At 43.5% G+C, this 24,962-nt stretch overlaps 1 protein-coding gene and 1 long non-coding RNA gene across 2 annotated transcripts in view; one reads left to right on the forward strand and one right to left on the reverse strand.

Moving 5' to 3' along the window:
* Positions 1-9,487: 9,487 nt before the first annotated feature.
* LOC132250025 (uncharacterized) lies at positions 9,488-16,139 on the reverse strand. Its single transcript, XR_009461603.1, has 2 exons — positions 15,559-16,139; positions 9,488-15,466 (listed from the first exon to the last, which is right to left on the reverse strand). It is a non-coding gene; the product is annotated as an uncharacterized LOC132250025 (long non-coding RNA).
* Positions 16,140-16,186: 47 nt separating this feature from the next.
* The window catches only part of CAND1 (cullin associated and neddylation dissociated 1), a 45,855-nt gene continuing 37,079 nt past the window's right edge, over positions 16,187-24,962 (forward strand). Inside the window, exons 1-2 of the mRNA XM_006275345.4 lie at positions 16,187-16,469; positions 20,364-20,507. Of these exons, the coding sequence (XP_006275407.1) occupies positions 16,402-16,469; positions 20,364-20,507 (212 nt within the window). The 5' untranslated portion in view covers positions 16,187-16,401. The remainder of the gene's footprint in view (positions 16,470-20,363; positions 20,508-24,962) is intronic.

The raw sequence follows: 24,962 nt of genomic DNA on the forward strand, positions 1-24,962 counted from the left end.
TCCAGCCTAGTGTGGGGGCACCAGGGAGCTCCTGCCTTGGGAAGCTTCCCCAGCCGGGGAAGTCCAGGGGAGCTGAGGGGAATGCTTCTCCTCTTGCACCCCACAGCTACTTGACTGAGCCTCTGCCAGTCTAAGGGATAGCCCAGGGCAGCCTCAGGGAGCAGAGGGAAATTCTACTTTTGACTCAGCTGCTGTAAACCTGAGGCAAAACCAATTGCTGGGGAGCAGAAGAATTTCCCTCTGCTCCCTGAAGCTGCCCCAGGCTATCCCTGAGACCTGTAAGAGAAGCAGCTGTGGGATTGGGGAGGGGAAGAATTCCCCTCAACTCCCTGGGGCTGCCCCAGGCTGGGGGACCCTGGGCTGGGCTGGGGGGGTAGCCCCCCATGGCAGGTGCTCCCTGGTGCCCCCATGCTGGGCTGGTGCCATGGGCAGGCACCTGGCCAGGAGGACTCCTTCTTCCTCAGTGGTTGAAGCAATCAGCAGCTGGGAAGGGGGAGTGGGGGAAGTCCTCTCCGCTGGACCCCTGGTTGGGGTGGAGGAAGTCCCCTGAGGTGGAGGCTCCCTGGTGCCCACACTACCTGGGCCTTAGGAAGTCCTTCTCCCTCCCTCTTGTGGCAGCAGCTAAGGCAAGCAGCTGTGCAGGGGAGGGGGAGGTGGGACATTCCCCTGGCAGGGGGAGGGCTGCTGAGGGTCGAAAAGCACCACAGGAGCTTTCCCTCCCCATGTGCTGTGTAGACCCTGCCTAGGAGGAACTGGGGGTTTGTTCCCGTGTCCCTCCCCCATCCCTATGGGCTGACAGACGCAGGCAGAAGCAGGCTCAGGAGAGGGGCAGGGCAGTCCCTGCTCCACTGGAGCAGACAGCACAGTGCAGGGCTGCAAAGCATCCTGGGATGCTGGGGGACCGTGAGTTAACTTGAACCAGAAAGGGATCTGGGATAGAAGTTCCATAAACTGATTTGACCTAAATCAGTTAAGTCTGATACTACAGCCAACCAGGTTTATCTGAAATTGGTTTTGGCCATTTTGAAAGTGGTTTATGTGCACTGAACTTCTGTTATGTTACAGGTTTAAACCAGCTTCCAATCACTTAAATTGGTTTATGTGTAACTTCTGTTCCTAGCCCAAGAAACTCTAAAGATTCATGGGGTGTACCAATTTCTACTGGTAGTTCATTGACAACTTTGCCCAGGTAGTGGCCTCTCTCACTGCACTGCTACATAAAAACATACAGTTTTCCTGTCTATGGAACCCCAAAAGCCTTTGAGTACCTAAAGCAAGCCTTTACCTCTGCCTCTGTGTTAGCCTATCTAGATTTTGGCCTTTTTGGTGGAAACAGATGCCTCCAGTACTGCAATATGTACAGTGCTTTCTCAACAGAAGACCTGAAACAGGTCCTGCAGCCCTGCGCCTTCTTTTCCCACAAGCTCACCTGGGGAACAACATTTTGAGTTCTTGGACCACAAGATCTTGAAATTTCAAAAGCTTGAAATGTTGAAGCTCTTGGCTGTCAGACCAGCTTTTGAGGAGTGACAATGTTACCTTAAAGGAGCACAGGGGTGCAGATTCTTACCAACTACAAGAACCTGGAGTATTTCCAAAAGGCTAAGGCACTCAATCAGAGGCAACTTCAGCAGGCACTCTTCTTTTCCTGATTTTACTTCCAAATAGCTTACCAGCCCAAGCCTAGAAGTGGGAAGGCAGATGTCCTCTCCCAGATACAAATTCATTGCAAGACCACAGGAAACTAGCCCTGTTTTGAAGCCTTGTAACTTTATCAATGCCATGTTGCCACAGATCTGCTCTCCTTTTTCTGTGATGCCACCTGAAAGAAAACACCCCCAGAAGAGCAGACTGTCTTTGCACAGCAACCACACTGGTCCAGGTTAGAAACATATTTACCTGAGGCAAGATGTACATGCCTCCAGGTTTAGCTAAACTGTCCTGCACCTAAGGCATGATTTCTCCCCGCCCCGCCCCCTCTTCCCTCCTCCAGCAGACCAGCTTGGAACAAAGAAGAGCTACCACCTCATCTCGTGATACTTTTGGTGGACATGACCACCAAAAAACTATGCAGGCCTTTGTCCACTTTTGCTAGGTTTTGCTTGCACTGAGAGACCCCCTCAGAAGACTTGTAGACTCTTCTAACCTTTCTCCACCCCACCTTGTCCATAGTCTGCAATATCTTTGGACTATCATCATACAGCTGCCAGTCTCAAATGTTTGCTTTGTGACCCTGGCCATAACCAACTCACAAAAATGGCCCATTTTATCCCATGCCAGTGCCTTTCCTCACTGAAAGATACATCCCAGCTATGACTGGACCATGTAGCATGTCTCTATGGTTTCCCAGACTGCATCCACCCAATTTATCTCCTGGCTCTGGCATGAAACCCTGCCTCTACTGGGAATCCACGCCCATCTCATGTCAGCCTACCATTCTCAGACAAATGGTCAGTCTAGAGGACCAATCAGGTCTTAGAACAATACCTTCACTGTTACCTTAATTTTCAACAGGCTAATTGAAGTTTCATTCCTAATACTTGCAGAATTTTTGTACAATTCCAAGCATGCCTCAATCAGGGAAAGTCCTTTCTTTACAAACTATGGGTTCTACTTCCAGTTGCACCCTGCCTTAGCCACAGACTTGGACAACCCTGAAGCAGCAGAATTGGTACACCATACTCAAAAAGTCCAGTGGGAATTAAAGCAACACCTGGAAAGGGTAAAAAGGACCTATAAGCAGCAGATGGACCAGCCCCTCCAGTCAGCACCTGCCTACCCTGTGAGGCAGGAAGTTTGAACATCTTCATACAGATTGACTGTCATGGAAGCTGGATTACTTCTTCCTCAGCTCTTCTGCATAACCTGCCAAATAAACTTGGTAGCCTTCCAATTACAACTCTCTGAGACACTGAAGATCAACCTGATATTCCAAGTCACTACTCAAGTCTCAAGTCATACATAGGGAATTGTTTCCCTCACTGTTCCCAACCCCCACCCCCAGTAACAACACAGGGACAGAAGGAGGAGGTATGTAGTCCACAAAATCTTAAATTCAAAGTAGAGAAGGGGGAAATTGCACTACTTGATAGACTAGGAGATATGGGCTTGAAGATCACACATAAGATACCCATGCCTCAGATCTGTTGAAAAAATTCCACAAAGACCACCCTGAAAAATCTGAACCAGCACCCCTCAGTTCCCAGTAGCTCTATGTTCATGCAATCCAGAGAGTATGATTTTTTATTCCCCACCCTCCCTGCAAGATAAAGATTTGAATGAATGTGACCTGAACTAGACTCAGCCTAGATTCAAACAAATTAATCCTCACAAGTGTGGAGGAGCAATTGGAGAAAGAGCCAGTTCAGGGATCTGTAATGAGATCTTGAGCCTGATTCTCTCCTGCTTTGCATCATGAATAATTATTTATGATGCTGCAAGGTGTCTGTAACACTACTCTGGTCCCGGAGCATTTTGTACATACTCTACAGTCTTGAAAATGACCATGTGAGATATAAGAAAGTGGAGAATCAGGTAATTAGATCTGATATATTCCCTGTGTTTGCTAAAAATTTGGAGTTTCAAAGAGCAGCAGAAGCTCAAATTGCCATTTTAAAATTTTAGGTTTGCTGAACAATCTGGAGAAGAAGTTGCAACCTTTCATCTCCAGTGTAGCTCTCACAATGGTTTCCTATAGCTTTGAATCTCCAGGTTGGACTACAGCAGCTTAATGTACTGTTGCTTTCTTCACCATTTAAAGCACTTTATTGCCATGACTTAACAGAAGTGCATGGCTTTACAGAACGTTAAAAATGGGTACAGTATTTTAAATAAACCCTTGTTAAATGAGGTGTTACATTTGAAACACTGTATTTTACTGCACCATAGCAACCTACAGTACTTTAAATAACTTCTGTATGCTGGTCAAATTTCTGACTAGTTGAGAAGCCCCAGGAGGCTTTGGAGCGCCCCCTGGCTCCTAGCCTGGAACCTGGAGGGAGGCTCAGAGGCTCCCCCACCAAACACTGCACTTCTGTCATGTTTAAGAGCTGTAACTTTGCCATAAAAAGTACTCAGAGGAAACAGACAGAAGTGACAATTTTCTCCTGATCTGGCCCCTGAAAGCACTCTTCAGCCGTGACCAAACACAAGTGCATGGCTGCGGAGCCTGATCCCATGACAATCTGCACCGTCATTACATGAGGGTTCACGTGCGGAGCATCTTCATTAACTTGTGTCTGAATGCACCAGGAGCAGGGCTGAGCTGATGCAGGCCAGCCCTGTTTCTGGTGCTGTTTTCAGAATGGGAGGGGGGAAGGGAGCAGAGGGAGCTCATTCTGAGAGTTGCCCAGCTGGCACTGGAGGGTGGGGTGGGTGGACTGGAGCCTGCCCACACTCCAGCAAAGGCTGGGAAACCCCAGAATGGATCTCTTTCCCCTGCCTTCTTGTTCCCCTACTATCATGAAACAGCATCAGGAGCAGGGAGGGGAGAGGGGGTATGGAGTTTGGGGAAGAGGATGCAGAGATGCAGCCTCTCTCCCTGGATCAGCTCCAAATTGAAGCTCAATCCCCCACCCTCTTGACCTAACAGCCTGTTGGGTTGGGAGGATCAGTTTAACTCATGGCGCTTCCTGTGAAGTGCCATGAGTTATGGTGGGGAGCTGCACTTTTGTTTGTGCCTTAAATTACAGCACTGTAAAATGCGCATGGAGCACTTCTGTACATACCTCTAGGGAGTACAGGACAGACGGTAAGTTATTAGAAAGGAGCCAATTTTTTTTTATTCTCATTAGCCCAGTGTTTGAATATTTCATCTAATGGAAAATTTCATTTTTTTTCTTATTTTTCTTCAAAGAATGATCCGGACCACAGATAGTGGCTTAAATAATCTATTTCATTCTTTCCACCAGAACATACTCTGTCTGTATATGGGGTCGGAAAGCACATCTACTGATAGCAACAGCACATCTCATTTGTGTGAATTGCAGTCTAATAACGGCCTCTCATTTGTGGTTTTGTATTTTAGATAGGTAGGTTTCTTGGCCAAGAGTGTTTATTAATCCTAAAAAGAAGATGTTTGAGAAGAACTCACTGTCTGAATATCTGTCTGCATCTTTAATTCTTGAAGTTATACCTTGTTTTAAATACAGGGAGGAATAATGGATCAGAGAGTGTCAGCAAATTTCCCTGGCCATTTGTCTGGAGAAAAATATGTATGTTATATAAATATCCAAATAAATATTTATTTGGAAGAGAAGAGACTTCTAAAATGCATTTCTTAAGGTATCTGATTAGGGTACAGGTTCTAATTTTTATCCAGTAATGTAGAGTTCTTAATAGAGCTAAAGTGCTCACAGTAAGCAGCTCCATTTCAGATTGCATGAGTTCCCCATTGTAGGATTTGATAACGCTAAAAGTTGCCTTAGAAGGTAATTAGGATTTTTTTCTATTTTTGAATGAACGATAGGGTCAGCACCCCATGTTCCACTCCATACAGTAAAATAGACTCTACATTCGATCTGTAGACCTTAGTGCTGCCCGTACCGCTGTTATACCAGTCTGACTGTAAAAGGATAAAAGTGGTAGATAATTACATTATCCCCAAAGATAGAGTAGCTAAAGTGCAATAAGACAACTGATTCACTTAAGGTAGAAATTAACAACAAAGCTGGTGTTTGAGCCATATGGTAGAATCCTGCTCCCCTTAGAAATCACTGTGAGAGCACTGTGGCCTTCTTAGAATTTATCCTAGCTCCTGAGGTTACCAGTCCTCTGCTTCATCTACTAGACCTGTGTAGCAATGTACGCTCTAGAATACTGGTTTTCATTTTAAACAAAAGCCACAGGTTAATTATAAAATAATTTCCAATCATTCTATTTCTGAATATAAAGAAAAATGTATTCTAGAATTTTTACTTAAAAAGATTAAATAGTAAATGACAAACCATCTTGAGAGTGTGAAGATATTAACAGAGACACAAAGTCATGCATCTCAGAATTTACATGCATGAGAAAAGCAGAGTTTTTACCAGATTGTTTTATTTGTGTGTTTTTAAAGTTTTGTTTTTATGTCACATACTGGAACATCAGATATGTCTTTTGTCTTGAAAATGTTAATAAAATATCAATTCTCCTTTAGAACTATCAGCATCATTAATGCTTATGGAAATACGGAAATGATGAGAGGTGCTTCTAAAAATGGTTCTGAAATTTAAGCCCATATTTTCAATATCTATATTTGTTATTGGCACATAATGATTTAACTGTTGACAGTGTTGTAAACAATACCAGCAGTTTCCTTGTAAAGTTTATTTCAACTCAAATAATACATATGAAGGATATAAAGCTCTTGGCTACATGTTTCTGCTTCCTAGATACTGGGTTTTGTATTTGTCATTCATATACTTATATATTCACAAATGAGCCCTACCAATTCCAGGCAGCCCTATTTAATATTATGCATATTCATTATGAATGGACCAGGAATTACACATAGCTCCAGGCCTCAAAAATTCTAATGGTGGTAATTAGAGTTTCAAATATTTACAATTGAATATGTATCCTGAAAGATTGGAAGAAGAGGATTTTTAATCATTTCATCCCCACCACATTATTATAATATATGGTTGATAATGGTAAAGCCAAATGAAAAATCTAACCAAATGGATTTCAAAATTTTTCACATCGATGCGTCTCTAAGTATTTACTAACATTTTGCACAAAGATGTAATCAAAAGTTTGTACCCAGGAGAAAAATAAATTTTGAAATAAATCATGATCATGAAAAAATAGAATGTTGTTATAGTCTAGACTTCTTAATGAAATGTAACCCTGTTTAGTAGTAAAATAGTTTCCCAGAACGAAGGCCTGAGCACGCCTCTTCATTTCATCCTTCTGATACCACTGCCTACTCACAAGACTATCAGAGAGCATACTGATTTCTGGTACACAGGAACCTGAGGGATCTTGCAGAGAATGATCAAGTGCCAGGCACTATACATCTTCATTTGGAAAAGATGTGGGCTTTTAATTTGACTTAACTTGAATGAAGTAAGACAAGGTAAGATCCTAGGAAATAAGGCAGTATGCAGTTTTTCAATAAATTAACAAAGTGAGTTAATGTCAATAGGGGACAACGAAACAGCTGCTTTTTAAAATTAGTTTTGCATAAGATGCAAAGGATTCAAAAACAGAGGGCCTTGTGCAGGAAAAAGAGGGCAGGTCTAGGGCCATGAATGGAAAAAGATAAGGAAACTATTCTGTTCTCATAGTAATTTCCTCAGTCTATTGTACTGTTGCACCTTTGTTCTCTGAACATCATTAATAATAAGAGGAAAACACATAGATACAATCTGGTTGTTCATTTGTTTAACAATGAATGTTTAGATATAGTTAATAAACTCTGTTTATTAACTATATCTAAACATTCAAGGTTTAGTTATATGCACTCTGACACAATACTAATGACTTCTGTAATAGAGACCAGGGATGCCCCTCTCTGGTTTCCAAAAAATTTAGAAGACTATTACCCAATTCCTGCACACTATGGTTGCCTATGTACATACCAGATGTCTGCTCCGACGTGTTAATTAACACGTCAGAGAAGACTCTATTGAGTTTGCTGGAGTGTGCTAATTAGCACACTCCAGCAGCTTCCATGTCACAGGTATTCAGCGTCCCCGTGCTTTAAAATGGCAGAGGGGGAGCTTTAACTAAAGCTCATTGAACAAGCTTTAGTTAAAACACCCCTGCTGCCATTTTCAAGTGTGGGATGCTGAATACACATGATGCTGCAGGCACTTTAATTAGAGTGTTTCTCAGAGGCACTCTAATTAAAGTGCCCTCCTCCCCACCCGAGCATGTGTAAAGATGCCCTATGTGTTTGCTTTTTTCAGTTCATTTAAAAATTCAGTAACATCTTGATTTGGACAAATATAGAACGTGATTTGCAGTCCCAGTCTTGTCTGTAATGAAGGTGAGGTTATTTATGTTATTAAATTGCCGGTCTAATCTGATTTGTAGGTTAGCTACTTTTTCACTAGATCTTAAATACTACAGATGTAAGACTTGCTGAGAAATATGTATGGAAATGTTTGCAGAAATCATATCCAAACAAGGTAATATAGAGGTAAATTCACTGAAGACAGTGTAGATTTATAGAAGTACACTGTGTAGCTGAGGACAGGACTTGGCTTAAAGTGTGTAATGGTTTCAAACTACTAGTCTATTTTTCAAATAACATTATTTAAAGAAAAAAAATCCAGAATATAATTTTACTAGGAGAAATTCTCCAGCTCAGCTGTAAATTGGTTGTGAGCTACAATATTCCTTTAGTAAAACTTTCACATGGAGCGGGGGAAAAATGACCCTGATTGTTGCAGCTAATAGAGACGTATCTTGACAAGCAGTGGACTACCACTGTTGTTCCAGTGATGTTCTCTGGCATATGGCATCAGCTCTAGAAGATGAATGGCATTTAATCACTTTACCTTACACAATTTTCTTGATGAATCAGTCTAATAACGCTCCCAGAAACCAGACCTGACATATATTGTTTATACTTTTATATGACTAATACTTTCCAATATATTTTAATCATTTAAGTTCAATTTGGTTCATGAAAGTGGATTCCTATCTGTCACCTTTACAGACAATCATTTATAGCCCGAGGAAAGAGATGGTAAGAATACCTACATCCTCCACAAATACATTGTCCCTAATCAAGAATCAAAACCAATGCTTTAAGAATGCTAAGAAATGACAGAAACTAGTCAGCTTTGATTAACATGTTGGCTATTTACATTGGATTTTCCAGGGTGCAAGTGTAGTGCTGTATCTAGAAAAACTAACGGATCAGATGTCAAGCTGTAAGTATCCCAGAGCTGCTGCCTTCTCAACAACACATCAAACTATGCTGTTGTATGTTGATCTTCACAGTATATTTCTTGCACATTCTTTATAATGTTCCATTCATTTTTAGGCAGGGAATATAAGGAATAGGTGTCAGATATTTTTGCTCACTAATGCTTACTAGGTGGGATGGCAAGAAAAGTTTGAATTGTGTAATATTGCATTAATATGTGCACCTTGTTTTGGGAAGGAAGAATGAAGAAAACATTTTTTTTCCAGAATCTTAACTATCACAGCATGAGTTCAGCACAAAGGCTGGCCTCAACAGGAGGGAGGATCCTGATTCTCAGTGTTACTCAGTCCCGACCAGCAGCTTCAGGACTGCCCAGTGGCTGTAACAGGGTTAAAACTAACTGTGATCCTGAAGGGTGCACTCCACCTCTCCCTCCTGGGCTGGGAGATAAGCACAGCTCATAGAAGCCACTATTACATGCTTCAGTTCCAGGGCAGAATCAGCTTCCCACATAAAACACACCCCACATTTACAGGGTTTTCTGGGGGGACAGGTGTGTGTGGTAAAATATGATAACATTTGTAGACTGCATGTTTTAATCAAAATGGCCAGGACATCTACAGCTCAGCAGAGACAATCTTTTTATGTTGTTACATTTGAAACCAAGGAAATAAGTACAATTTTTGGTTAAAATATTCTGACTTTACAGCTTGGAGATAGATATCTCCACAACAGAAAAAGAGAAGCAAATGATTTCATGCTCAGCCACTATCTTTTGGCCTAGCTGCTGCGGACAGGATCATGCATAGAGCTGTGGCGTGGCTAACCAGCTATAAGAAGCCCTAAAATCAACACAGTCAAAAGGGACCAAGCTGTATTTTTACCTTCTTGGTAATCATAAATAGGTTTGTTTACTACCATATGTTCCAATCAGTTATATGTCTGCAAGTTAAGAGAAGGGGATGGGACTGTACGGGTGTCCCTGAGGATATAATCTGAAGACAATTGAGTTGCATGGATGTAAATGAAATAATAATTTGGCCTGCTGAAACTTCAGCTTCAAAGCTCTGTTAATGAGCAAGAGTGCAACTGGCTAGTGTTCAGCTGGCACACAGGAGAAGAGCCTGGCTTGATTTGCAGAGCGCAGAATAAGTTTGCGGAGCGGGCAGTAAGAAAAAAATAATGTTTGATTTGTAAACTGAGCTCATTTGTTATAGAAATAACTGAGAGATAACAACTGTGGAAACCTCATTATAGCATATTTGCAGACTTTTGTTTTGAAGCTGAATATCATTTGAAAGGTCTGACATTTTATTCTGAATGGTATGTCTGAAATTTTTTTTGGACTGTGAAGCCTGCAAATATACTTAATTTTTTAATCATCCGAAGGTGGAATGACTTTCAGACTTTTTTTTGATCTACAGCCTTCTAAAATTTCTCTTCTGGAGAATTTCATTGGAGCTGGACTCATTTTGAAAGGCAATTTCAGCCCCTTTGACAGCCCTTTCCAATTCATGTCCTAATCACATGCATTTGCTATTTTCAGCACTTTGGTCCTCATCTTGCTCTTTTTGAAATCCCTGGGATCACTAGGCACTCAAACAGTTTCTTTTGCTTTTGAAAAGGGCTTATCTGGGCTAGGCGGGTAAGTCAGTCATGCAGCTTTAAATGAAATGACCTATTCCCCTCTGTAAATTTCTAGAAATCTCTTAGACTAACACCATTTTTAAATTGCTTTTGGAGAGACATTTTGGGATTCTTTTTTTTTAGCTTTCTGATGAATAATTCTTTATCTTTAGGTAGAAAAAAGATTTATAAATATTTTTGTTTGAAAGAAGCTGTCAAGCTGTTTAGTCCTTTAATGCAGTGCTTCTCAAAGTGGTGGTCCGCAGACCAGCAGCCACCGGTTGCCAGTCCACAGCGAGTTGCTAGGACAGAAAGAAATATATTCGCTGGTCTGCAGTGACTTGCCAGGAAAGAAAGAAATATATTTTCAGAAGCATAACATTGATATGTCATAGTGTCACAGTTCGTACGTTCCAACACTCCAGGTGACGCCACGTTGTGCGAGGTGAGGAAAGAGAAAGAAACAGCTGGTCGTGCATTTGTGCAGCGCTATGCAGTTGCTGCCACCGGCTGAACCGGGCACCAGTCCCTGGCCCACTGGAAAAAAAATTGCTGGTCCACCACATCAGATAGTCTGAGAAGCACTGCTTTAATGCACTGCTTCAAAATTGTTACAAGTTGCTCTGAAATGTCACCCAGCAGCAAAGTTAGAAAAATGAGAAACAACAGCAAAACAAAACAAAAAAGAAACCAAAATTCAACCTTCCATCAAAGTGATGTTATAGTTAAGATGCTAATGTTAGGAAATACAAAGTTTTTGTTTCTGTATCTATTCTAACATTATCTCCTATATATGACTCCATATAACATCAACCTTAATATCTATATTCAGACACGCAAAGACACATAAACACACAAATATTCCAATGTAGGTCCTGCTGTTGCTGGGTTTTTTATTTAATATTTCTTTTAAAAAGTTTGTAACTTTCCTCTCTCTTTATTCTACTTTTCAAAGTCACTTTTTTTATATATTTAAATCTAGGCAATACCTTCATGTTACCACCAGAGAAACAAGGACTTTTTGAAGTATTGCTTTAAATATATCTTTTTTTCAAGATTTGGAATTCTAAGATACAACCAAACAAAGAAAAAACCTATCCAAATGACAAACCAAGTCTATGTAACAGTTTCTTTGGCTCAGAATATCTGGTTATAGCAGCTAGCTACATTTGACTTAAAGTATTTTTTTCCTTTTATTTTCCCGAAACCAGCTGTAGAAACTGATAACCAGCTATAAAGTTCTCATCTTAAAGGATTACTTTTAAAACCTAGAACAGTATAGCAGAGTTCTTTACATACTGATATGGAGTGATGCAGTATATTTTTTTCCTTTTCTGACTGGTGAATTCAGAGTTATTGCAATGAGTGAAAGAGCAACTGTAAACTGATGGATGTATCTGTAAGCCAATTCTGCTTTTTACTCACTGTCAGCAGTTTGGACATATATTTAAAAATGTAAGGCAAGATATAGCCTTTAAGTTCCAGAATGTAATTAAGATTTCAAATATCTCTGAGAATAAAGTGAGATCATCATGCATCTATCTACAGGATCAGGAGTGCCAATGCAGGTGTGAAAGTATTGGTTATCAATTGGAAAATATTTATTTCCAGTTACTTGAATTAATTTCTAACTCCCTCCATAAAATTTGCATCTACTGAACTTCATTTGTAATATGCAGCCATGACCAGAAAGTGTATAGGTTGACCAAATTAGCGAGTATTTCTCAGACCAGTATTAAACCCTGCTTTGAAGAGAACCAGGCTGAACAATCTTTGAAATTTCTCAGCTATTATGGTCAAGAAAGAAAGGATAAATGATGTGAAAACCATTTCTTAAAAGTAAGTGTTCTTGACCAAACAGTCTGTGAAAAGTGATATATCAAAGCTACATTTGGTGGCACAGAGGGTGCAGACAGAAGTTACGTTTGTCACAATTGTCCCCCTAAAAGCATTCTACAGCCATGCTGTGACACAGGTGCATGGCTGCAGAGCACGTTAAAAGTGGCCAATTGCATATTAACCCTCTCAAATGAGGAATCCGATGAAGGCGCTCCACTTTACAGCACTCCCACCCCCCTCAGCTACAGCTTCTAGGCAAACCCCAGGCTGCAGCTCGCTATTCTTCCTCTCTCCCCGCTACTTTCCTGCAAATAGCACTGGAGCGGGGAGGGGGAGGAACTGGGGGAGAGGGGTAACTCATCTGCTGTAGCCAGGCTTGATCCCCTGCCCCTTCCAACCCAACAGACAAACCTCTGTCGGGGTGGGGGTAGGATGCTTTAACTCATGGCATTTTATGTGAAGTGCCATGAGTTGGAGTGGGGGGTTGTGGCAGGGCACTGTGTGCCTGCCACTTTAAGGGCCTGGAGCTGGCAGCCACCAGGTGCTTGTGAGGGCAGCCATTTTGGAGTCAGGGGCTGTCTATATAAACAGGGAAGTCCTCCTGCCTGGAGGCCAGGCAACAACATTGTTTGGCCAGAGGGTTGCAGATCTACATTTGGAGGTAAGGGAGGAGCTCTAGGGGATGGTAAGGAGGTTCCTTGTCCTGGGCATGACCTAAAACTTCACCCTGCTGGGAGTGGGTGGCCTGGTGGGACTCTCAGTGGTGTGGGAGCCCCCAGGAAATGCCAGGCCAGTTACCATTCCGGTGAAAGGTGGGTTGGGGCACCTTAACCCCTACCCCCCACCACCAGGTGGGTAACCCTTGTGTGAAGGGCCCAGAGGGCAGACCCCTGGAGAGAGTGAGGGGCTAGAGACTCGGACCTGAACAAGAGAGTACCCTCGACTGGCCCATCACCCCCGTGCTGGGGCCAGGACCAGGATGGTCAAAAGGGCCAGAGGCCCACTGCAAGGGATGCCCAAGAGCCAGGGGCCTGGGGTCCTGACTGGCCTGGAGGTGGTCCAAGGCTGGAATAAGGTGGGGTAGGCTGCCTGAATGGAGGGATCTTGGAGGGGTCCTGATAGGTGGATTCTGGGGCCGGTGATTGATGAGAACATCTAGATGCCATCTGCGAGGCTTGGGCTGCTGTGTAGGGGAGGAAAGGAGTCGCAGAGAGTGCCCCCTGGCATCAGGGCAGCAAAATGGGCAGTCTCCTGCTTAATTGACATCTATTAATTAATCAATTAACATCAAGGCGTGGCGGGCAAGAAGGCAGGTGGTTGGCCCAAGAACAGGTGGGCGGGCCACAGAGATCAGCCCCGAGCAGGCCCCCTGTTACAGGGGCCTACACGTATATCAGCACCTAGAAGGGGAAAAAAGTATCCTCTTAGGAGTACCAATGACTGCCCACCAAAGAATCCCACTGAATGAGGTGGGGAAGCCTGTTTCCAGGAATCCTGTTTCTCTTCTTTCCTGGAAGAATGTTTTGGAGAAAGAAGCACATACAATGACCCTGAAATCCCAGTGGGAGCAGAAAGAAACAGCTAGTTCCAGCTGAAATCCAATCAGGCATTGAAAATTAAGAGAGACTCAGAGCTGACGGTTCCTCTCTCTCCCACTACCTCCAGAATCTTGAAGTGGAATCCAAGAATGTCTATGAGCTCTTTCTCCATGAAAGCTTAAAGTTCTTTCTGAATCTGATTATTTTATCTGTAAAATGTGCTGAAAACTCTCAAGGTGTAAAGCATGTAATACTAGATCTGACTGGAAATGATGGTTTCAAAATGTGAATTAATATCTTGAATGGATCTGCGGACAGCGGACATCTGCAATGTGTTGTTCTGCAACAGTGGTGAAGGTGGATGAATGCCTTACAGACATTAGAGATTTTTGCATTTACCAGAAGTGCTTGGCTCCCCCACCCTAGCCTGCTTATATAGTGAAACACAATGCACACAACAATACTTCTAGTGGCATGTGTGCCAAATAACATTTGGATTAGAATTAACTTCAGCTCTTTAGCTGTGATCATTTATACTGTATGAATAATTTCTTCTACTAATGCTCTAATCCTTGTGTCTATCTGGAATATTTAAGTGCCAATGTAGATGCAAGTCATTACCAAAATAGCACATTAGGTTCAAATAATTTTTCATTATAATCCAAGGATCTCCCTGTGACATCTGGAAACCTCTGAGAATCAAAGTGCTTCTGGGATTCTCACAGGTCATTGCAACTGAATGGCCTAAAACAGTGCTATTGTAAGCAGGGCATAATATTAATTGGTTTGAACGTTTGAACACGCAGAAGCATGTACTACAACTGCCCCCCAACTGCTTCCTTTAGGAATGATACAGTTGTTTAGGGCAAACGTTGCCACAGAATACAGGTCAAAAATGGGTTTCAGAAGTTACAGGTGACAGATAACAGACTCCTCTTTCCTATCTGCAGATTACTTCTGACCCAGCAGGTATTCGGGCACCAGGGAGAGGCCAGGTCCACTCTTTTCATGGTAACTTCTGATGATGATGATGGAGCAAGTGTCGCCAAACTCGCGTCAGAAGCATGAGAGCCAGAAAGCCACCAACAGGTAGAATGGTCAGTATCAATAAGAACTTGGGTGCCCAAATGAGGGCCATATGGGCATTTATAGATGATGTGGTCCACCGTCTGAGTTTGAGCACCACAGCTGCAGCTAACATTTGTTACAAAGGCCCCCAAGAGTGCATGGTGACCTTAAACTGTCCAACGCCCATTTTGAGATGATTAAGAGCCATCCAGGCCCTGCAGGAGCTGCCATCCCGAGGGGCAGAAGCTGGTGTTAGGGGTGAAGTTCTTTAGCTGCAGTTCTTGTGCAGCTTATTTCCTGCTCCACTGATGGAAGGTGCTTTGATGAGCTTACTGGCCAGAGAGGAGAACAAGTTCAGAGACTTCAGGCAGGGGTTGGTTTTCTGGCATGCGGGTGCTAGGCTGAATTGCCAAGAACGGTCCCGATCTCGGGCCTGGAGTACTACTCTGGTGTAGTGCTTCACCTTTTCAGACTTCAGGCACCTGTGGGGAGACTTGCAGGGTCCCTACTCTTTTCACTCGTTTTTTTCCCCCTACAGAAAAATACAAGAGTGAGTTTTCTGAGGCAAAGCCATCAGAAAGAGCACAAGAGATAAGAATGGTTTTGAACTTTGTGGGGCCCTACTGGGAATCTCTGGCTTTGTCCTGCGAGCCAATCCTAGCAAGGCTCCCACGCTGCCTCCCCGCCGGCAGAATCCCGGAGGTAGGGGCTGCGCCCGCCCTGTCCAGGAAGCCTCAAAGCGGGAAAATATTCAGGCTCACGCCCACCTCGGGCCGGGCGGGCACTGCAGGGCCTCTCCCGCCGAGCTGGGAGGAGCGAGCTCGGCCGCCTGCGGTTTCCCGCGCACAGAGGCGGGAAAGGGAAAGGGAAAGGGAGACGGCGGACGCGCCCCGTCCCCACCCCCTCGCGTCATCCCGCTGAGGCGACAAGCTTTCATGCCAGGGACAAGCGCGGGCGCCCCCGGGCGGGGACTACGAGTCCCGACATGCAGCGCGCAGAACGAGCTCCGCCTCCCCGTGTTCGACGCGCGGCGAGTCACCGAAGCCCAGCATGCCTTGGCCCGACCAGTTGCATGCCGGGATAGGTAGTCCCCGCAGCTCGCACGCCTCCTCCCTTAACCGCTGCCCCGGTTCCTCCCGCGCACGTCCTGCGCCACGTCCGCTCTGACGTCACGGGGACGCCACCAGCGGCCTCCTCCGGACCAATCGGCGGTGGCGCCGCAAGGCTCGCGAGACCCTCCGTGACCTTTGACCTCGCCCCGAGCGCGAGCGAGCGAACGGCCGCCGTCGGCGTTGCCCTCTCCCTTCCCCCGCCCCGCGGCCATGCGCCTGCCCGCCCCGCCCCGGCCTCGCTGATCCGCAACTCCCCAGAGCCCGGCCCCGCCCCCAGCACCGGCATCGGCGGCGGCAGGCGAGGTGGAGCCGGCGAGAGCAAGGAGAGCCCTCCCCCCCGCGCGGGCCCCTCGACATGGCGAGCGCCTCGTACCACATCTCCAACCTGCTGGAGAAAATGACGTCCAGCGATAAGGACTTCAGGTGGGCGCCCGGCCCCAGTCCTCCCGGCGGTTCGCCGTACCCTGCTCCGGGAGGCCCCGCGCGTCTGCGGCCCGGGCCTGCTCCCGCTCCGCCCTCGCGCGGAGGCGGTCTCGCGGCCCAGGCAAGCGCTGCGGGAGCGGCCTGTGGAGGCATTAAGACCTTCACCGCCCCAAAGGCCACCGGCTGCCCTGACAGCCCCGTCTGGAGCCCTCCAAAGGCTCGTCCTGTGTGAAGGGGGAGTGCAGAGGGTGGTGCAGGACTTGGCACTGCCACCCTTTAATCAGAAACTTGTGACGGGGGTGAAGGTGGCTTCCCCCTCCCCCCCTTTCGAAAAAGAAAACAAACCTCTGGAGCCAGTAGCAGGAAGCCAAAGGGTTCAGCTGCTTGAAAGTTTTAGGTTAAAATCTTATTTTGAGCCTAATAAATAAAGTCCGGTGTTGGGGTTAAATGCCTCAGAAAAATTAAAGTGGCGGGTCTGCTTCCTGCTGCGGACAGTAGAAAATAGATGTTTTAAAAAATTCTAGACGTAAATGAAAACAAGGCGGCTTTCTGGTTCTCTCGTGTTGCACCGAATTTTAGCACTCAGCTTATAGTCGCTGCGGGAGCACATGCTTCCTAACCAGACTGCTTCAGAGTGTTTTTTCTGCGTAGTAGGAAAGAGAGGGTCTGTGGGCTCTGGTTTACAGGTGTATGTGTTTTATCTGTGTCTTCTTGGAGCAGTTGTAACATTAGGGACTTGTGATTGGATTTCACCATTAGATACTGAGGGGAGTCTCTTTCCAGTTCACAGTAGAACGCCCTAAAAATGGCCTAGACTTAGGCTATACCTTTACAAAGGAAAGTATATTAGTATTTAATAGTCTTCTAAATTACTTGAAAGCTAGTATTTTAACAATAACATTTTAACCCTTGAGAATGGTTTCTCTTAAACCTTATCTCTTGAGCTTTTTAAAATTTAGGCAGCCTTTCCCAAACTTGTTCTTTACATGTGATAAATCTAAGAAAACGTACTTTATTGTGGTGAGTAATTTCTGGAGAGGTCTAGTCATATGACTACGAAATACAGGTTTGATTGGACTTCAATATTTTGCCCAAAAATGACCTGTGTGGGACCAGACATATTTGGCTGAAATTGAAAGCAAAAGAAAAAAGTAGCTAAAGCTTATTAGGCATTAATTGAGGAGTAGAAGTTCTGCACTAGGTATTTTGTACCTCAGAAGGTGTATGTACACTTGCTGAAAGTGTTTATGTGTTTCTATATTTTTTAACTTTTGATTAGCCTCTTTGAATTTGCAAACTACAAGATATATGATTAAGAATTGAGATACACTGAGTTTGTCATGTATTTGCATGCAGAACCAAGTCTTTGTGTTAAAGGTCAGTTTTCTTACAGTTCCTTGATGCTATAGGATGTTGAGTAGTTCAGAGAACATAGCCATTGAAAGAACGACAGTTTAGATCAGGGGTCAGCAAAGTTTTTGGGTAGAGTGCAAAAGCACCTGCAACCTCGACTTCTAAGATCCAATCCTTGTTGTGGCAGTGCATCCCCAGCCCCTTCCCTGTCATCTGTCCTGAGGCACGTGTGCCAAGTAAAATGCTTTTGTTTTCTATACTCTGGCACCTGTGTGGGGGGTTGTCTACTCCTGATTTAGATGTAAACATGCTATCAAGAAAAAGCAGAACTAACAAACTAAGTTAGAAAATGCCTTGTGAAAGTAATGAATAAGTAACAGTTTACCTATCTAAAAAATTAAGATTCAGTTTAAATCTAAATTATCCATCATTTGTGATTAGTTTATTCTCCAAAGGCACTTATGAGCTTTCAAAGCTCCTGGGCAGTAATATAATTTGGGTTTTTCTTTGGTGAGCTTGGGATACATTTTTTTCTTTTTCTATTAGTTGCCCTTACTACAAGGCCATCATCCCTGCTAAAGCAGGCACACTCTGTTCCTCAGGAAATAGAGCTGAAAACTGCTAAGTGTGATCTATAGCAGTTATTGGGACATAGCTGCCTGATTGTCCTCTTCAGGCCATGTTGAGTACAGCATGTCTGGGGAAGAAAGGGGATTGTGATGAAAAACCAGGCCCAAACTATGGAAGACTAGGGTTTTAAATGCCAGTTATTTTTCCTAGTTGTATATGATTGAAATTGTCACTTCATGTATATGTTACATGGAAGACAGGGTGGAGGGCTCTTGGCTTACAGTTTTGAAGAGGAAGCTGTTGCTGGACTGAGAGAGCATAAGTTGCGTTGTTGGTGGATAAAGATTGAGAAAATCTGAGGTTAATCAGGCCTGGGAAGTAGATGTGGGTGATCAGGAAATGAGCCAGAAAAACACTGTGTATCAAGTGGAGTTAGAGGAAGGAAGTGAAAGGTAGTCAGAAACTGGATTTTATTTTATTGAATGCATGCCTAAGTGCTCGACTGTCTTGCTTGTGTCCATGTTACCATCCCACTCTTCCATTTTCTTTGCTTTTCAATTTTGACTTTGTCTCCAGCTGTTTTCCTGGTTCTGCTTAAATGCAGGTCCTGTTGAGACTAATCATTTAGCTATTTTTGGCTCATCTGGTCCCTCCCAGGTTAGGATTGGCTTCAGTGGGACGGAGCAAATCAAGACTGCATGAGGAAGTGTGTTCTACTTCATCTCTGTATTTAAAGCTGTAGAGGTAACTTTCCAGGTGTGACCTGAGTTTGGATGATGCTGAGATGTCTGCCTGAGTCCCACTGAAGTATTTAAAGCCCAAATATCAACATTAAGTGCTTAAGTGTTGACCATTTAGGTAGCTAAATGATAGCGTGTGATGGTATAGAACAGTGGTTTTCAACCTGTGGTCCGTGGACCCTCGGGGGTCCGCAAACTGTGTCTTAAGGGGTCTGTGAAAGATGCCTGTGATCAATCAAAAGTATGTGAATACCGCACTTACAATTCAGAGGAGTCACCACCTCCATTTTAAATTTCCAAAGGAGTCCGCACCTTCTTTTGAAATTTTTTAGGGGTCTACGAATGAAAAGTAGAAAAACCACTGGTAGAGAAGCTACCAGTTTGAAACTCAAAGTAGATGCAGTTGCAGAATGAAGAAGAAATGTAGACAAAGAGGAGAAATACAAGGCATATGTACTAGGGTCCTAACAGGTAATTTTTGCAGGAACTAATGAACATAGAACAAATTGGTAAATGATTAGTTACAAATAAATACCGCTTTCTTCACTTGAGTTCTATACACTCTGGTCCATAGATCATAATTAAACATAGAATTTGGTAGTCTTCTCCACAGGAGCCTGGGAAATCAAGACTAGGTACTGAAAAATGTGTAAATGACCATGTTTTAGTCCTGAGAAATCTATATCTAGGAGAAAGAAAATACAAAAGATAAGTGTAAAACAGTTGAATGATCTTGTCTTCAGTTAGGTTTTGCTTCAGTTAGTTTTGCACAGTTAGACCTGTGGTGATGCTTTTTTTTGGTTTTAGATTTGGAAAAGTTTTTTTTTACAAAATATCTGAAGCCATTCACAGTATTGCTTTAAGACTAGGAATGGATTCCATTCTTAACCTGTGGTTTTTATTCTCTCTGTAGACCTCTAATCTCTAAAATAATATAAACACTAAAAATAAAGGTTGTACTTCCCCTTGTTCTTAGGGAAAACTTCAACATAAATGTTCTTGATGTATGAGAAATACTATAAGTGATTTTTCTTGAATTAGCTTTTTTCCTCAGTATAAGTAGTTAAAAATAGTGCTTCTGACCCTGTAATAATACTTCTGACTGGTAATATTAATATAGTTTTAAATAGACTAAATTTCATCAGGCATGAAGAAAACGTAATCTTGAACTGTATAGTTAAATGGATGCAGACTATTTATGACACAATGGTTTGATTTTTCTTTTGGGCAGGTTTATGGCTACAAATGACCTGATGACAGAATTACAGAAAGATTCCATCAAGCTCGATGATGACAGTGAGAGGAAGGTGGTGAAGATGATTCTAAAATTACTAGAGGATAAGAATGGCGAGGTGCAAAATTTGGCTGTCAAATGGTATGCATTCTGTCTTTCATGGAAACAGTTGTCTAATATTTGGACAGCATAATCTACTTCTGTATAGCACTTAACTGTTCAAATAAATGTGGCAATGTTAAATTGATCATCTTTCAAGGGATTTCTTCCAGGGGTTTTTGCCTTAATAATAGACTTCTTATGAAGTTGTTTTTGTTTATATCGCTGTTCCTAAACTCTGATGAGCTGGTTTGCCTAGCATTTGCTGGTGATCTTTGGAGACCTAGTCTTTTGTGATTTCTCTCTCTCCATTGCCTGTTGTAAAACAGCATTAAAAGAAACTTAATTAATTACCCTTCCATTAAAATGCACTTCAGGAGGGATGTGGACAACATGGAGAGGGTCCAGAGGAGGGCCACCTGCATGATCAGGGATCAAGAGGAGAGGCTACGGGACCTGAACCTGTTCAGCCTCCACAAGAGAAGGTTGAGGGGGGATCTAGTGGTCGTTTACAAACTAGTCCGGGGGGACCAGCAGACATTGGGAGAGTCCCTGTTTCCCCAAGCACTACCAGGAGTGACAAGAAATAACGGTCACAAGCTGGCAGGGGATAGATTCAGGCTATACATCAGGAGGCGCTACTTCACTGTCAGGGTGGCTAGGATCTGGAACCAACCTCCAAGAGAAGTGGTGCTGTCTCCTACCCCAGGGGTCTTTAAAAGGAGGCTGGATGAACACCTTGCTGGGGTCGTTTGACCCCAGTACTCTTTCCTGCCATGGCAGGGGATCAGACTTGATCAGTTGCTCAGGTCCCTTCCAACCCTATCAACTTTGAAACTATAAAATGTGTCTGTAGTTGCCACATGGATGTTCCTTGTCTAAGGGGAGGAATTTGATCTGCATTGTCTTAAATGCAAGAGAGGGTTCATGCTTTTATGATTGTTTTAAATACAAATCCAAACACTCAAAGTAATATGAATAGTATAAGTTTGGTCATCAAATCAACCAGCTTTTTGTTTAATACAGTTTAATGCATTCAGCTTTTTAAGTACTTCAGTCTCAGGTCTATAGTCTCTCATCTTCCCCAGATTAATACTGAGGGTGTTTTCTCATTAACCACCTACTCTCCTTGGGTGTCTAATTTATTAACGCATTTTTAAACACATCTGTTTCTCCGTTCTCCCAACTGGCTCCTGTTCCCTATAGGCATATAGTTTCCAGATCCTAAAAAGAGTCTCTCCATGTGGAGAAATTCGCACAGCCCTCTACCTCCTGAGTACTTTTTGTGACTGAAGTTAGGCTGCCTTTATCTTTCATTTAGCCTGGTTTTTGTTACGTGTTTGTCACATGAACTGTAAATTGAAGTAAATGTCATAGGTGAGGCTGAACACAAGTCTTCTTTAGAGGCAGCTCACCTTGCGGTTACTTGAGATAATTTATTTCAGCTTTAGATTGCACAAATTTTTGTTTGAACAATGCTTATAACTAATGCATGTTCACGTTTTATATGTAGGAAGAGCTGGAAATGTCTTTGTGTTGTTTAATATTAGGCTGGCCAAAATACTGGAAAAAGTACCGTTAGGAAGCATCAGGAGGCAGTTGGCAACTTCTTAGTTTTAGGATTTTCTTAATAGTATGCTAATATAGTTGTTGATATTCATTACACTGTGTCCCTCAGAAGCTGCAGTACTAGCTAGTATCTCTTTCACAGTAGTTCTACTTCATTAATTTGCTGATCACAGTGGGCCAGATCCTGTTCAGTGTGTTAGGCACTTGAGTGTACTTTAGTTGCCTTAACACTGTCCCATTCTGCTGTTTGTTTTTTTTAAAAACACACTAATTCAAAAGATGGGTGAGTACTTCTTCTCTTTACTGTTTTTTTAAATCTTACTTTTAAGATGATTTTATGATACAAAGGTGGACAAGTTAATGGATTTTCAGGGACGTGCAATATGGGGTAGGATTTTACCCAGTCTTTGCAGAAGCATCTGTGTTTTCTTGTCACGTTTTTTACTTCTGAAATTAGCTATGGATACTGAAGTTGTACCATCTTGTAATAAAAGTCTTTATATTGTACTCAAGCAGGTTAGACAAGTGGTACTTAACCTCCAGCCTGTGGGGCCATGTCATCTGGCCATGGATACTTCCCAGGAATATGGAAATTTGGCTATGGGGGAGCAGTGGCAACATTAATTACCACAGCTTTTAGACGCACTGCTCTTTCACCACCAACTTTCTGAGCCTGTAAGGAGCCCAGCAGGCTGGATGACATGGCTCTGTGCACTGAATCATTCTGGCATGTGGAGTTGCTCTGCAGCTGAAGTTGGTATGTGGGTTTACACTAGATTGCACTTGTGGACTTACCCTGTGTGCCAACTACATGTGGGATCCAGCCTGCTGATTAGCCCCATGTTACTTATCCATTATCTAGCCCACAGGACCAAAAGGGTGTGCGTTATTGGGTTAGACAGTTAAAGAAAATAGTAACCAAATTTGAGATGCACGCTGTTTGGTTATAGAACTTGGTTGAAGCTTGACATGGGTAATACAAAAATATAATGAAAAATTAGTGCTGTAGTGTACACAGTAACACTTAGTTATAATTTTCAAACTTGTAAGCATAAAATTAGGTCCCTAATTTTGGATTTAGGAGCCCCCAGGTCTCAATGTATTCTAATTAGTATTGTTTTTGCTGCAGAAGAAAATCTTTTTTGTCTTAGCTTATATTTACTTATTCATTTTTCTAAAGCAATATAAACATAAACTAGCATGAGGAAATACAGTGGATTACATTTTGTATGGCTTTATGAGTTTATACCATTTTCCTTGGCATCCTCACATTTTCACTTGCTGGTTTGCTTTGTTATACTAACTCTAGAAATAACAATTTTTCTAGCAAGTTTCTAGGTAGTGTGCCTTGATATGTTAGGGAAGAAAGGAAGGTGCTTTAGGCACTACTGTGAAAAACTAACACTCAAAAATAAATAAAGGGAGAGGAGTGGCTCCAGCTGCTGCATGCACCCTGGGAGGGCATGGGGGCCGTGTGCCCCTGGATTTGCGTGCAGTGGGCAGGCTGCAGCTGTGGGCTGGAGCCAGGGCTGCACTGGGCTCTTCTTGCCAGGGGCTGGGCTCGGGGCATGGGCTATGGAGGGGGCTGCAGCCAACCCAGATTTCGCTGTAGCTCCCTCCCAGCGCTGCCACGTGCCTGGCGTAGCCCCAGTTCAACCTCTGCCTTCCCCCACACTCTGGGAAGAGCCCGGGCTGCACCAGGCGCATAGCAGCACTGGTAGGGAGCTACAACAAAATTTGGGGTGGCTGCAGCCCACTCTGTAGCCCCCGCCCCGAGCCCAGCCCCTGGCAAGAAGAACCCAACACAGCCCCAGCTCCAGCCTGCCCCACAGAGATCCGGGGGCGCATTATGGCGGCGCCTCCCCCCCCCCGCCCTCCTGGGGTGCACACAATGGCGGGAGCCACCTTCCCCCCTGATGAGCCATGGTTCCATCCTGCACTCTGCTCCACCCCATCCTGGGATGCGCCTGCTCCTATCCCCTCCCTCATGGCACTGGGGACATTGATCTGCGCCCCCTCCCTTTCCACCACAATGGGCTTACCAGCTCGAGTCAGCTCTTCATGCTGTATTAGAAATCAGATTAGTATCAGCCGATGTGCCTCTTTAAAAATCGGATACCGGTATCGGCCCCAAAAATCTCTATTGGTGCACCCCTAGTGGTGGTCTTTAAATAGAGGTATGCTGACATAAGCTAGAGGTGGGGGAACATCTGAACTTTCCCTGAAAGGGGACAGTAGAGAAGCAAGCAGGTGTAAACTAAATCTGACTAAAATGCTCAAAACTAAATCTCCAGTCCTTTAGACGAATACACAGTAGCTAATGAAAGGACCTCCTTTAATAAATCTGTTGATTTAATATTTAGTAGACTGACATGGTACTTCATTAGTTATTTATGCACAACATGCTGCTTGTTTCAAACTTTCATGCAATGTATGAAGGCGAGTTTCTGCTCTTGGTTTTATTTTACTTTGCTGTATCTGTTATCCATATGAAAAGGAACATTTATAGTGTTTTTGCTAATTGACTTGGATTGGAAAATCATGTAGAATTTACTCTCAATGTCTTCAGCAGTGAGATGGAAGCAATAATGTAATGTTGTTTTGTTCAGGATTAAACGTAATATGATGAATAGTTTGTTCTCGATCAGGGGTGTCAAACTCACTTGACCTCATAGGCCAGATGCCCTCCGTCCAGAAATGGGGTGAGAGGTAGTGGTGTTAACTGGCCCTGCTGTGAGGGCATGGTGGCTCTGGCAGCTGTGGGAGTTGATGCCACTGCTTGCCCTGTTGCTGCAGGATTGTGTTCTCATTGTTGCTCACTATGATGTTTTGTATAACAATCCAAATAATGTTACTCAGCAATGTTCAACTTACCACAAAGGGGAAGAGAAATGTAAAGGAAAAATTACTGAGCAAACCATAAAGCAT

Source organism: Alligator mississippiensis, chromosome 4 (genome assembly GCF_030867095.1).
Source record: "Alligator mississippiensis isolate rAllMis1 chromosome 4, rAllMis1, whole genome shotgun sequence".
In the NCBI taxonomy this organism is placed as follows: domain Eukaryota; kingdom Metazoa; phylum Chordata; order Crocodylia; family Alligatoridae; genus Alligator; species Alligator mississippiensis.